This window comes from Venturia canescens, chromosome 2, assembly GCF_019457755.1.
Source record: "Venturia canescens isolate UGA chromosome 2, ASM1945775v1, whole genome shotgun sequence".
Classification (NCBI taxonomy): domain Eukaryota; kingdom Metazoa; phylum Arthropoda; class Insecta; order Hymenoptera; family Ichneumonidae; genus Venturia; species Venturia canescens.
This window is the reverse complement of record NC_057422.1, coordinates 3,132,535-3,147,324: the sequence shown is the minus strand read 5'-3', so window position 1 is coordinate 3,147,324 and position 14,790 is coordinate 3,132,535. Positions and strand designations below refer to the sequence as shown.

The window sequence follows — 14,790 nt, the reverse complement described above, 5'->3', positions numbered from 1 at the left end:
GCAGAGGCAAATAGAAACGCGCGAGCACACGCGATGACGTAGAAGTATGTAGCGCGAGAGGCGCGATGTAGAAAAACAGGGAGGGGGAGGGAGAGACGCGGGGCTGGAAGAACGTCATCGGGGCCTGAATACTAGTGCTGTACCGTTACGATATCGCAATAAACATTGTAATGGCATATACAGCGGAAGGCGCACAGCGACCTCGTTATGGATAGACGCCGCGGTATATATAAGCACCGCGCGCGTTTATTTAACGAGCTACGTGCGAACGAACGCGACGCCGGTGGTGTCGGTTAGTTATGTAATTTCATCAAAGCCTCGCGAACGGGGGGGCGGCCCCTTTTCTGTATACACAAACGTCGAAAGCTCCTCGCGCACTCTCTCTCTCGATGACATTCGATGCTCGATGTTGAGTGCGAGCCTGCTGCTCGAGCTGCGGACGTCTCCTCGAAATTCTGGTGACACCGAGAAAAGAGACTAAAATTGAGCGATCCTCGTATTCAATCTTGTTCGTTCACCTGAACAAATTCTCACCTCTCGGGCTCCAATCAATAATTATTCATACGGAGCGAGACGCGTGTCGAAAAATATATCACGTCCGTGGACTTGAATCTTGTTACGAGATCGGTTCCATACGGTGCTCCTTTTGACGGATCGTTTTTCCTCCAAACTTATTTGCCGCTCTGTTTTTCTGAGCGTTTTTGTCGTCTGCGGTATCGCGGGACTGATTTTTACTTTGAATTCACTTTTTCATTGGAAACTTGTTTTATACGGGGCGAATCTCGTCGGTGTGAGTGCGAGAAAAACGGAGGCGGAAAGCGCCATTTTTCGACGCCGCTTGCAGCTCAACTCCGTCGAGCAATCTTTGCAATCGTTTCCCGTAAATCGACAGAGCTTCTTTGTAGTCGGTCGCAGCGTGATGGGAAATTTCCATTTCCTAAATTCGAGGTGAGCTTGGGAGGATGAATGACACTCGGTAATTAATCGATCGACTTGTTTTTCACGATTCCGTCCAATCCACCCTTCCTTATGACCGTTTTTCGTAACAATTTCGTCACATTCCCGGAGCAACATTCGTGGAAATGAATTTTTTCAAGCAACTCGAAAGATGCGATTTCAAGGTAGATCACGCCCGAAGGATCGTATTTTGTGAACGTCTAAATTGGGTCGATTTTTACTCCCTAATTAAAGATATTATAACTCTAAATTAATGTCAGTGCCATTATTTCGAAATTGTAAATAAATTCTATCCTCTGGCAAACGAAATTGCAAGCCGTTAATTAATCGACCATCCATCATTCGTCCCTGGCTAAAATACTCCTGTAACTCCTGTAACTGCATGCTAGTCAATTGAGTGCTAAATTTTCAAAACGCTTTTAGACATGTATTCAAGCATATCTTATTAACGTGAAAAAATATATAAAATGATAGTTTTGCAAAACTATCAGCTGATAGATGCAAATTTCCATGATGACACATTTTCACAGGTATTTTTCAAAGAATCATCTGCATTTTTTAACCGATTTTATTGCACCAAGTCTCGTTTTGTTCCTCAACCGATCCTCTACGAATTCGCCACGTAGATTTCCCTTTGAACTCATTCCTTCAGAAATTACGAATGAAAAAATTTTTCACTTAATGAACAATTATCAGCAACAGTGAAACGATCGAGTTAAAAAAACAACTACATGGTGGATTCACAGAGGACCGGTTGACGAACAAAATGAGACTTGTTGCAACAAAATCGATGATAAAACGCAGATAATTCTTTGAAAAATACCAGTGAAAATGTGTCAGCGTGGAAATTTGCATTTATCGGTTGATGCTTTTGGAAAACTAGCGTTTTTAATATTTTTACACCTTAATGAGATATGTTGTAATACAAATCCACTAACGATACATTTAATCGGTACGTTAAAATTGGTCTAAAAGCGTTTTGAAAATTTAGCACTCATTTGACTAGCATGCAGCACAGGAGTTACCTTAATAAAAAGACAGAAGGCTATGACAGGAATGGGCCAAGCCAAGAAGAAACGAAATGTCGAAGTAAGCAAATGCGAGGTTATACGATTGCTCGTTACCAATTTCCTTCAATCTTTAACGTAATACATTTTTATTACCAGTAAGACAATCGTCTCGAATTTTTTCTCAGACCTTCGTTATATACTTTATTGCTATTGTGTACGTTTTTCACAAACTTCGTAAGAAGCTTTCATTCGTTGTATGGAAAGATAAACAATTTTTTACGTAGTCCCTATAGTGCTGTGTATTTTTCTTAATTTTTAAGCACATCTGTCTAAATAACCAATAAGACGAACCCTTTAAAATTTGAGACGCGTGTCAGTCGACTACGAATTTAAACTCTGTGTAAATTTCAAGACATTTTTAGTAAAATCGTTTCGTGCACGAACTAGCTTAATAAACAGCTCGGTCGTGGCTGAAAAAAATGTTGATAGATTTGTTGGCGTATATTGAAAGTGCGCCGAATGAAGTCGAACAAATGGAATGCTCCGTCAACGGTGTTCTCATTAGAAATCGTTAAACGAGGCCGGTTTTCCCGGGCGCTAGACTCGCGTCAGCCCCTGTGCAATGGAGAAGATTGGCAAAGTTCGCAGGAGTTGGAATCAGAGAGTAAGATTGTTCGGCGAGGGCGTGAAACGAGTACGAGTAAAAGTAGCGATATGAGAGAAATTAGTATTGAGGTGCACATAGACGCAGGAAAAATCTCGTTGGGAATTTACGTTCGTGGAAAGAAAATTGGAAAGGCCGCGAGAGTAAGCGACGTTCGACAAAAGCTTCAAGAGCCCCCGATTCCGAGGCTCTCGCTCAGTTTTCCGCGCAGCCTCTAGGTTTATGCTCCCGCAGGGACGAAATTTGATCGGGAGCTCGAGCGGGATCGCGATCAACCTTTTTTCCCCGTAATTTCGTATAATTTTTCTCACCCTTCAGCTCCCCGGTGAATTCTCATCTCGGAGAAGAGGCTCGGGAGGAAGATTCCAGTGGGATACGTTGCGAGGATAAAAAAGCATTACGTAAGCGCTCGAGAGGGAGAAATTCTTTTGGGTTGAGGCGCGCTGAGAAACTCGGAAATTTACAACATCGGAGATAGATTCTTGGGAGAATCTCGTGGATCGGAGGTCGAAAACCTCCGGGCCAAAGAGAAACGAGGCGAGAGAGAGAGAGAGAGAGAGAAGAAAAAACGCCTTTTTCTCCGCTCCGTCGTGGTCGTCGTCCCGTGCGACAAGACGAGCACGCACGAGACAACGCTCACGATAAAAGGCGCGCGCGCGCGCCGCTGTATCTCGCGGGCGTGAGCGAGGTCGTGGGTATCCGGGTGAATTGAATTTTATCCCGCTCCAGGCGCCAGACTATAGACGCACGGGGCAAAAAAATGAGTACCAGCGACGTATACACATCGAGCAATATTGTCCAGAGCCGTGCTACGCGAACGTTCTTTTTTCCTCCTCGCCGCTCTCCCTGCTCCATTCGCGGAATGATACTTTCGGCCAAGAGGCAAAAAGGCGTTTGGGATTCGGCCAATTTTTCGAGATGTATGCCCCCCGATTTTACCGTCTCCGGAGTGTCTCCTCCCGCGTAAATAACTACCGAGACAAAATTCGTCTCGCGGAGGAACCAAACCGAACCAACGCGCAATGCCGAACTCCAGCGCCGCGACGAAAATCGTTGTTTGTTCATTCGCAAGCGCGTCATCGCTGCCGAATCAGCGGGGGGTCGTTAAACCGGGGCTCGCGTCGATTGACTCTCTTTCGCTCGAAACCGCGGAAAATGGGGAAAAAGCCCCGCACGCGACCTCCAATCCGCCTCCTCGCTCACCGAATAATCGCCTTGCGTCGTCGACAAACTATTTCCGACAAATTCCCGCCCTCCCGACCCGACGATCGTTCCCAGCGCTTTCCTCGAGCCGACTCGGTCTGCAGCAGATCTCCGGAATCGTAGCACTTCAATTAGAGCGATTAAACGCGCAATATTGATCGTCGCAGCGGCAGATTATATCTATGGCGTCGCAACTCCGAGCTGCTGACACTCTTTCCAACTTCCGCGTGCAGCATCGACGCGTAACCCCCCCTCGTTAAACATTTTCTCTGCGTACCTGCTACTCGCATGCCTCCAAACGTTCGAGCGACTCGAGAGCCCCGTTTATAAACGAGTGTCGAGTCGAGCCGAGAGAGAACAATGACGCAGCTGCGCGTCGCGATTCTAATGTGCGGGACGAGGAAAAAGAGTGCGAAGCGAGATGGCACCTCGCGTTTTCAGCGACCCTGAAGTTTCCGACGTCCCAGTCCAAGGGGAGGAGCGAAAACTACGAATTGAGGATTCGTCGGGGAACGAAATTGGAAGCTTTTTCACATCATTTCGTTGAGACTCGAGGCCTTTCGATGCTTCCCGATGCCAAAGTTGCGCCGGGCACGAAACAATGAACGGAACAAACTTTCAATTCGAAAGTGGAAACTAAATATTTGAGGGGGAAAAAACAAATGATTGGGGAAGCTGGGAGCAAGGTGCGGTGGTCGAACGAACAAAGCTTCGCTGCAGCTAAACAAATTCGCGTTAATTTAACGAACGTCATCGAAATGAGGGAATTCGTTGTCCCAGGCGAGCGGTTCCGGTTCAATCCGTTCGAAAATTCGCATCGAAACAGATGTTTACGGAAGCAATTGAAAAGTTTGCGTGCGAGTGCATCGAGCTGAATCGCTTGGCTTCGGTGACTCGGTCGCAGGTTCCTCGCTGCGTCGAAACGTGCACGATTTAGTTGCATAAATTGAAAACGCCACTCAAAAAAGTTGGAGCGACGAGATGTTCGTCGGACAAAACGGATTTGCTTCCGGGGAGAAAAATGTTTTCGTTCACCGCAGTTCCCTGGCGGACTCGGCGCTCGTTCCGGAGTCTGGAAAAGCGAAGGAACGAAACGAGCGTTCTCATAACGCCGTACGAGGCGACGAAGAATCGTATAAATTAGGAAAAAAGCTGGAGCGAGAGGAATTTCGTCTGCTTCGTAATCCCGTTCCGCGAACCGATCAACGTCACATTGGCTCGAGTAACTCGGGCTCTGAAACTTCGGTCGAGAGTATTCGTGGCTGCAACCGCTTCGAGTCCAACGAAATGATCTGAAAAGCTCCCCAGCGGTTCCTGCAATTGTCCAATTCTGTAACCTGCTTAATTTGCAATTAGTCGTCCGCATCGGTGAAACCGAAAATCGCTCCATTACAAATCTCATTTTCCTCAATTTCGTTCGACCGTGGCGCTAACTTTGCAACCTCCAACGAAATGACGTTAAAAAACTCTCCAATTCCAGTTAATCTCCAATTGCGTTCCCTCCCGAATTTGAAACTTGAATTCGTGGTAGCGAGTGCGCTACCAATTGGGACGCGGAGGCGCACGAGAATACGGATAAAAATGCGTGAACGTGTGTGCGGCCACGAGACGAGCTGCGGGCGCCGATAAGAATGTTACGCGAAGCGAGTAGATAACGCCGAGAGATTCTCCGCTGGAGGAGATTCCTTAGGAACGTGAGAGAGTCGGAGATAAAAACGAGTTAAAAAGTGAGCGTGTGCGAAGCCGCTTCAAAAGAGGGGGAGGAAGAGGCGAGAGAAAAAGTTGCTCATTAAAGAGTGTCCGCGAGGAAGTGGGGAGGGGGGGGGGCCGGGGTCGTTTTTTCCTCGGGATTCTCCGAGGCGAGTTTCCCTCACTTTTCTGCACTGTGCTATAATCTATTCGCGTTGACACAGCGAGTCGCGGGCGCGGCGCGGCGCGGGGTCGCTCTCGTACGGATTATTATCTCGAGCTTGAGAACACGGCGTTCGCGCCACGCGACGAGAGTGCTCGTCGAAAATCTTGGAGCTCGGAAGCGCTCCGGGAAATCGGGAGCATCGGATCCTCGCTTATTTATAAGCGCTCTGAAAGGAACAAGGAAAAATGATTGGAGGACGAGCGGGCCTGGACGTCGCCTCGAGCCGATGACGCTGAAGTTTCCAACGTTGAAGTCCAACGAAATGATGGAAAAAACTCTTCAATAATTCCAGTAATTCTCCTATTTTGTTCCCTGCCGAATTTGCGATTCGTAGTTTTTCAAGCTGCACCAACGATTCGCGAAACAAAAAATTGGTGAATTACAAACGTTTTTTTCGTTCACTTCGTTGGACTCCGACGTTGGAAACTTCAGCGTCGTTCGAGCCGCGCGAAATTAACGGCTCCGAGGACCCTCACGAATCGCGTGCGCGACTCCGCCGAGCGTTTGCTCGGTATCGAGCGATCTTCCGAATTCCAATTCCGGGGGGGTGACGTTTCGTCGATGGAGAATTGAAACTCGGGGAGGACCGATCCTCCGAAACACCGAAAGTGGGGCACCGCTACGTGCGGCGGTTCGCGAAGGAACTGAGCCGCGTTTCGCTCCCTCGAGAATAACAAATTCTCGCTACAATCACGGATTAGTACCTCGCTGTATAATTTACCAATTTCAATGCGTTTTCCTATCAGATAAACGGCAGTATTTGAGCAACGCACCATCATGTGCTCCACGAAAGGAGTTTCGTTCAACACTTTTTCAGCGTCGACACGAGCCTTTTCCTCGCGGTTTGCGACTCGTTTACCCTCGCCCGGAAGCACCGCGGGCGTAAAATCCTGCTGAAGAGTGCTCGATTCGATGGAAATTAATCCCGAAGTGTGCTTTCGGTTTTGGGCTTTCGTAAATAAACAGACTTTTTTGACGTCTCGAAGCTATGAATAAATGAGAAAAGTATGCTCGCGGTTTTGAAATTTATGACGACGCTGAAGTTTCCAACGTTGGAGTCCAACGAAATGAACGACCCAATTTTTTATTTCACGAATCGTTGGTGCAGCTTGAGAAACTACGAATCGCAAATTTGTGAGGGAACAAAATAGGAGAATTACTGGAATTATTGGAGGGTTTTATTCCATCATTTCGTTGGACTCCAACGTTGGAAACTTCAGCGTCATAATTTATGAAAATTCCGAGTGAAAATCGAATGTGTTTTCAGCTGTTTCCGGGGGGGCCTCGACGTGCCGCTCTCCAATCATTTTTCATCGCAAGTGCTTCGCCTTGAATAATATATTTCTGCTGCCTCTGCTGGCGTCGATCTCGACCAAAAGTACTCGTCCTAAGACTCGTTTTACCGCACCGAGACCGAAATTGAGCCCGTTCGAAAGCGTTTTTCAGAGACACGAGCAGCAAGCGGAAAGCGGGGGGCGGTGAAGCGCCGAAATTCGTGCCTGCGGAATCCGCGGTTTATTACAAACACGCGCCGAAGATAGAGTCGCCGGAGTTTTCAGTATTCGCGCGAATGTGCAGAAAAAATGATCCCGGAAATGAAGTGAAATATTGTCACAAGGAAATTCAAGTATTTTCAACGGCATTTTCGTGCGAGAATCGAAAAACAACAAAAAAGTACGTCCACGATTTTCCCTGGCGCTCTTCGGCACAATCGCAGGGTTCCACGCACTGAGAAGCGACGTCGAGGCTTTGAATTCGACTCCGTCAAAATTCAGGATATAAAAAAAAGGGATCAGTCACTGTTCGCTAGTAGGACGAATGTCACGACCAAAAAACAGTCGAATATCGCAATTTTTCCGAAAAAGTTATGTCGCTGAGGTTTGCAACGTTCGAGTCCAACGAAACGATCTAAAAAAACCATCCGATAATTCCAGTAATTTTTCAAAAAAAATATTTAGGCATATAAAATGTATTATGGCGCCAGATTTGTCACTAAATAAAAAACAAATAAACATGAAAAATGTGTGCGAAAACCCGACCCATTTTTTGATGCAATTAAAGAATAAATAATTAATATTTCTTCAACGCGTTGAGCTACAGAGTTCGAAGAGGTTGCAATCGAAAGAAAATAAAACAATTTTAAAAATGTCAACTTATAATATTCTCCGAAGTGCTGTAGTTAATTAATTATTAACCCTCTCGGACCGTATGTTGCTTCTACGCAACACGCGCTTCCAGGCCCAATAAAACTGCATCGGTCAGTAAGGTCGGGGTTCTAACTGCCTATTTCCATGAAGCAAGGTTAGATTGCACTTTAGATACTCCTAAACCAAGAGATAAACTGCTTTAACTCGTCGAAATATCAATATGAAGTCGGCGTTTCATGTTGAGTTGGCGTTGTGTGAAAAGGTGCTTTAGTTATCGCAAAAGAAAAGTGGGTATAAAATTTTTTTTCGTACTCCAATCGTTATTTCTTTTCAAAGGGAAGCTAATATGATTTATTTAAGGTATTCGGTGCTAGATTAATTCGTAAATTTTCCTGATTTTGCTCCCCAAGGACCTGGTGCTGCGCGCAGCGAACATTCGAAAATTCATATTTCCCAACAAAAAAACCGACATGTCACAGTGGATTCGGAAACTAGAAAGTATTTTGAGATAAAATTATGAAGGGAATCATTTTCCGTCAACGCGAAATAGGTCTCGGTCTGAGAGGGTTAAAGAAACAAATTTTGAAAATTTTCGAAAACAATTGGCAACGTTATCGCTCCGGTAAAGAGTCTCTGGCAGAAACTCGTCGTAACACAAATATACTTGTTTTTTCAATTTCGTTCCCTGCCGAATTTCCAATTCGTAGTTTCTCAACCTGCATCGATGTGAAGTCAAAAATCGATGAATTAAAAATCTTATTTTCGTTCGTACCGTTGGACTCGAAAGTTGCAAACTTCGGCGGCGTAAATATATAAAAAGAGAGAAAAAAATAAATTTTGAAAAAACCCCCACGAAAGTTGAGAAAAAAAATCAATTGTAAAAAAATATGAAAAAAATAAATGTTCGAAGAACATTTATTCGTTTTCCTAAATTTTTCTAAAAATATGAAAAATTTCTGGAAAGAGAGAAAGTGTTTTGATTATTTTAAAAGTACCCCGAGCTAAGATTGAAACTGACGATAACGAAGATATAGAAAAAGGGGTACGAACCTTCTCTGGCTTTGAGGTACACAGTGTTGGCCACGATATTCTCCAACTCCATCAATTCCAGCTTGATCGAGTTTGAGAGGCCTGATCAGGGGAAACGTGCGCTGTTTGATGCGGCGCGGGAGTCCGGCCAGTTTAGCGATGTGTTTTATTCCGGGGACGTGAGAGTGGCCAGATCGTGGGTTGCGTCGGTGATAGGAGGGTGGCGAGGCGGCGTGTCCTTTGCCGTTTGGGGGGTCGAGCGCCCAGTCGGGTCCTGGAAGACCCGCTCCCATCTGCGGCCCCGGGGCACCTTAGGCCGGCTCAATTGCGGGCGCCTTCTGGTGCTGTCGTGTTCGAGGCTCCCCGTGGAATCGTCCTCGTGGCAGGGTCGCTTCGGGGCGCGAAACGAGGGCTTTCTTTCCGGGAGGCTTGAACCCCTCGGCGGATTCGGTTACGGGGGAGTATCGAGGGTTTGCGGGAGAACCGGAAGCGGGTATTCGGCGGTGCGGAGACGGGGAAATCCGGATGAAGCGGGCAGCGAAACGCGCACTGTCGGTTCTCGCGGCTCCTCTCGTTCTCGACGCTTTCCCTCGCCGAGTCGATCCCCGCTTGTGCGTCTAGCCTCGCGCTTCTTCCCTCTCCCTAATTCAACGACGTTTTATTCACAATCGCTTGTAACGCTGCTCTCGATGCCTCGGCTGCGCCGCGTGGCTCTCTTGCCGCACTCTTCGCCGATCTCTCACCAACGTTCCTTCGCTCTCGCCACTGTCCTCTTCCCTCTCGAGGCTGCTACGAGACTCAGCATTCTGCGCACAGAGACGAACAAGAAAGATGCTAAACCGAAGACAAATGCGGAGAGGAGGCTGAGGCAAATGGGGAAAGAAAACGCTCGGAGGATGGGCTTTGTAACGACACGGCATTATCCTACACTCTACGCGCGAACAGACGCGCCGCTGCGAGTCTCTCTCCTTTCAGCGCGACGTAGCCCGCGACCCCCTCCCGGGACACACGATTGCGAGAAACTCGCTGCCTCTCGGACCCTCCGTCGAGCTGAATCCCCCTGTTGGCGCATGCAAAGAGACTGTTTCTTGGCCTTTAAAGGTCACTCGGAGACTCGTGCTCGAGGCTCGCAGCAATCGCTTCGAACTGGTAGCCGAAATTCTCGATTTTCCGGGCGCTTTCCAACTTTGCGTCTTCGCGGGGCCACGCCAATTCTTTACTTTTCATTTTCCACATTTTTTTCCCGATTTTATTTTCAGGTGGAGACTTTGCTTTCGGAGCCCAAGAAAAATGAGGACTTTCACTCTTCCCGGGCGCGATCGAACGACGCGAAAAGGCGCAAACAAGCCCGCGCAGGGATTGAGACGCCGATCGGCTAATCCGTGCATCGCTGCCGCGCGCATCTCACCCTTCCAAATTATCTATTCCATACATACTTAAGCAGGAATAATCACGTAACTCGGCAAACACTCGGCGAAGTCAAACCGATTAGGGGCCGAAGGCAGAACGCTTTTCGAGCGTTCGCCGCGTCCACTTTCGCTATCGAGGGCTTGACGCTTCGCTGTCCCATGAACGAGTCGATAAATTACCCGAAGAAAACAACGAAATTTATCGAACAGAAGCGATCGCCAATTCGGAACGCGACCAACAAAAAGTTGCTCACTATAAAAAACATTGTCGAATCGTTCCAACATTTTTACCGCCGCGAGATCCTTCGACATTTGTCAAAATTCCGACTCTCCCGTTCCCCAGGACAAAGGGAGCCCGGGGCTGAACGGGCTGGGTGGGGTTCAATATGTCGAATAACTGAATAGGGTATTTTACACCATGTAAAAAAATATATAAAAATGCATGATTATGATAGATTTCGTAAAAAGTAAACGAGAAACGTCAATATTTATTCATAAAAATGCAATGTAAATTTTATAATTCAATTTTAAAAATCGTCTTTTTTCAACTGTTTTTCAAATGTCGAAAACGCCATCCGCCATATTGGATTCCAACGTGACGTCACTCCGATAGTAAACAATCTAGATTCTTATTGTGCGCTCTGTGTTATTTTGAAATTTTACAAGCTATTATGTAAGTTTGTGGACTTTTATCATTCATTTGATTAAAATCGCATTATGGAAAACGGTTTTGTGAAAGCAGATAGTACAAATCTACCAATGATAAATATGTCGATGGTGGCGATGAATACACAATTTTTGTGGCATTTTTACACTTGTATTATTGCATTCAGGCACGAGACACCAATGATATACCACTATAACTCATTATTTTTACAAATCTTATTACTTGGTCTTTCGCAATTGTATTGTTTACTAACGGAGTGACGTCACAAACCGAAAAAACATGGCGGCTAGCGTTTCCGCGCGAAAATTGAAAATTATAAATAAAAAATAGTTTTCAAGACAGTTTTCGGTCTTATAAAATTGAAATAAAAATTCTACTGGTTTATTACGATCACAGGATTATTTTAAATCAGTTTTTAAAAAAGGTGTAATACCCTATTGTATGACACGGTCGATATTTTGAAAATTTTAAGTTGCGATATCAGTTTGGAGAAAAATAAGTAATTCGAAATTCTTGTTCCCGATCGACTGTTCAGCAGATTGCGTGTTTAATCAAAAATTCCTTCTTTTAATTCGTATTTACCCGAAAATATACATTTCAATAGTTTTCATTTCGAATGCAATTTTAACAGACCATCCGAATGTCAAAAGTTCATATTTTCGAATACAAAATGGAGCGTAATTGTTTTACAGACAGACCAGAATATAGAGTAGGAAAATATCGAAAGTGCATTTTTCGAGCCTATAAAACTTAGATATGCGGAATAGCGATGGCTCGAAAAGGCGAATGTCAAAATGGCGATGTTTAAAATTGGAGATCACCGGTCTGAGCAAGTGAGTGAGTGAGACGCGTGTATTTGGAGCTCCACTGCATTTCTTTATTTCGATCGATCGATTTTCTAATCTTTCGCTGTTTTGACTGTTCGACTTTTTGGTGTTTCAGTATTTCGACCTCAGTAATATTTGGTCTTTCGTTATTATGTTTTCAAAATTGTGAATTTTCACAGTATCGCTGACTGCAGTAATTTATTATTCGAAAGAGTGATAGTCGAATTTTCGAAAAATCGATATTTTAGTCATCGTCCTATGGGCGATTGTTACATTCTATTTTCGATGTAAACGTGCTTCGAACTTTGCAGTTTCTGCTATATTGTTTTTCGGCATTCAAAGCTCTAGTCGAATTTATCTGTCTCCATATTATCATTCGAAGTTTATAAACTCGAGATTTTAGCTTAGATTTGATCCCCACCCAACGGGGTGCTTAAAAAACTACGCAAATTTTCATTTCTCATACTTTCAATTTTATATTTTCACTTAAAAAAGTCGAAGAATGAAGTTCTTTCAAAATTTCTTTTCTTTTTAAACATTTTTTCCGATTTTCATTTTTTTCGTGATTTCTTCATTCAAATAACGAACAAAAACTGACGAAATTTTTGACTTTCTATAAAGTTTTGTTGTTTTCTTTAAAAAATGTTTAAAAATAGCGAAAGACCTCCGCGACTGTTCGTCGTCGATAAAACAATGAGCTTTTTCACTCAATCTCTTCCCGGGTTCAGGAACATGGGACGTTGAGATTATTTATTTTTCATTCGTTTCGTACGGGAATAAAAAATTTAAAAAAAAGTCACGACGGAAGCAGAATGCTTCGCGGTGTCGTCGCTGCTAAACAAATTGACGAAATCGTCTCAAGATTGCGGTAAGGACGAGCCCGAAGGGGCCACCGTTATGCGATAACGAATGGGATACGACGAGAGGATTCTCCTCCTCCGGATGCTCGCGAAGGAGCTGCACTATACGGGGGCAAAACGTCTCGAGTACGCGTTGAAACAGCGCGCATATATACACGGTTATTCACGTTTCAATGGCACTTATTCTATTACTTGGAATGGCTATCGAGCACAAGAGCAGCCTGCCGAGACGAGTTTCGATATAGCACGAGAATCCTCGTCACTATTAATGACGCTCGAGGTGGAATGCGACCTGGTAATGAAGCGAGTCCGTGCGAGCAAAGACGCACGCGTTGACTCATTCGAGGCTTAGCTAATCGAGGGAAAAATGCGAGAACGAGGCTTTGTAAAAATTGAATGAAAAGTTGGACGATCGACTAAAACGCGATCGTGGATATAAAAGCTTTTGGCAATTCGGAGATAATCATTTGGTCGCTTGAGAAATCACGGACGTCGTCGGTTTCTCTCAAATCATATTTTACCCTCTTTTTCCACGTTGACACCCACCGATCGAACGATTTGAGGCCTTAGTGCACCTGCAGTGGGCGAAAAAACGCGATTTTCTTCATTCTTTTTAGACAAGGAAATAAATGTTTGCTGAAAAACTGAAAACGATTTTCGTTAGTACTTATGTTCGTGTACTTTTACAATTTTTTTCATCAAAAAATTTCTCGAGATGGCCCAACTCCAGCTGTATTCAAGCACCTTTTTTTGAGCATCAGTTCCGGTGGACATGATAACTAAAAAACTATTAATCCGATCCGTACCAAATTCGTACCACTTATTTGTTACAATGGCTTGAGCCTGGATGAAGGATTTGTCAAAATTTTGATTTAAAAAAAATGCCGACAGTTTTCACAAAAAGTTCATTTTTTGAGGTGCTCATTTTCGGTTTTTTGTTACATTTTTTTTCAACGAAATACGAAATCCTTCGTCCAGGCCCGAGCTAATATTACAATAAATAAGTCGTATAAATTTCGTACGCATCGGATCAGTAGTCTTTATGACGCTGAAGTTTGCGACGTTGGAGTCCAACGAAATGATAAAAAAAAAACTCTCCAATAATTCTAGTGATTCTCCAATTTCGTGCCCTGCCGAATTCGCAATTCGTCGTTTTTCAACCTGCACCGATACTTCGTGAAATAAAATATTGCTCAATTACAAATGTTGTTTTCGTTCATTTCGTTGGACTCTAACGTTGCAAACTTCAGCGTCGCTAGTTTTTTAGTAATCGTGTCCCCCACAAAGATATTTTTCAAAAAAGACGGTTGAAGTACTCATAGCTACGAATCTGATGCTCCGACCACGCTGAAGTTTCCAACGTTGGAGTCCAACGAAATGAACGAAAAAAACCTTTCTAATTCACCAAATTTTTTATTTCACGAATCGTTGGTGGTGCAGCTTGAAAAACTACGAATCGCAAATTTGGCAGGGAACAAAATAGGAGAATTACTAATTATTGGAGAGTTTTTTTCGATCATTTCGTTGGACTCCAACGTTGGAAACTTCAGCGTCATGATGCTCCGATCTTCATGAAATATCCTGAGAATATGCTCCAGACATTGTACTTGAAGAATATCTTTTAAAAAAATAAGGCCTTGAATCTCGGATCGGATTTTCTCGAATTGTCTCAATCCTGCTCGTTCCGATTGCTGTTATCGAATACTCAACTCGCTTTATTTTTTGAAAAATTTCAATTCACAAGAATTTATTTGATTTTCGAAAGTTTTTGTTAGATTTGGCTTCCTCATAAAGGAAGCTATGTGACGGTGAACATTTTTTTTCTGGTTTTCAATGTCAATGTGCTCAAAATGTCCAAAATGTCAAAAATTATAACTCAAAAACAATTTGTATATAGGGCCACTGTTTTGCATAGATGTTAATCTGAACAAGCTCTTCATTCTCTGATAATTTTGTCAGAATTTGAAAAAAAATAGAATCCTACGACGTTTTGATATTTTAAAAAAAGGGTGTCATCGCTCTAACTTCCGGAAATTTTAATCCTTCGTGTGCACACCTTGACAGCGAGACATTTCGTGCACATGGGCTCACTTTGACCCCAG

The 14,790-nt window shown here is 44.2% G+C and overlaps 2 protein-coding genes across 4 annotated transcripts in view; one reads left to right on the top strand and one right to left on the bottom strand.

Annotated features, from left to right (window-relative positions):
- LOC122406827 (TIP41-like protein) overlaps positions 1-14,790 on the top strand; it is a 45,139-nt gene that overhangs the window by 20,382 nt on the left and 9,967 nt on the right. The window lies entirely within an intron of this gene.
- The window catches only part of Gprk2 (G protein-coupled receptor kinase 2), a 38,645-nt gene that overhangs the window by 18,204 nt on the left and 5,651 nt on the right, over positions 1-14,790 (bottom strand). For all 3 annotated transcript variants that reach the window (XM_043412570.1, XM_043412568.1, XM_043412569.1), the window contains exon 2: positions 8,947-9,731. In XM_043412570.1, coding sequence (XP_043268505.1) covers positions 8,947-8,998 — 52 coding nt within the window. In that variant the 5' untranslated portion in view covers positions 8,999-9,731. The remainder of the gene's footprint in view (positions 1-8,946; positions 9,732-14,790) is intronic.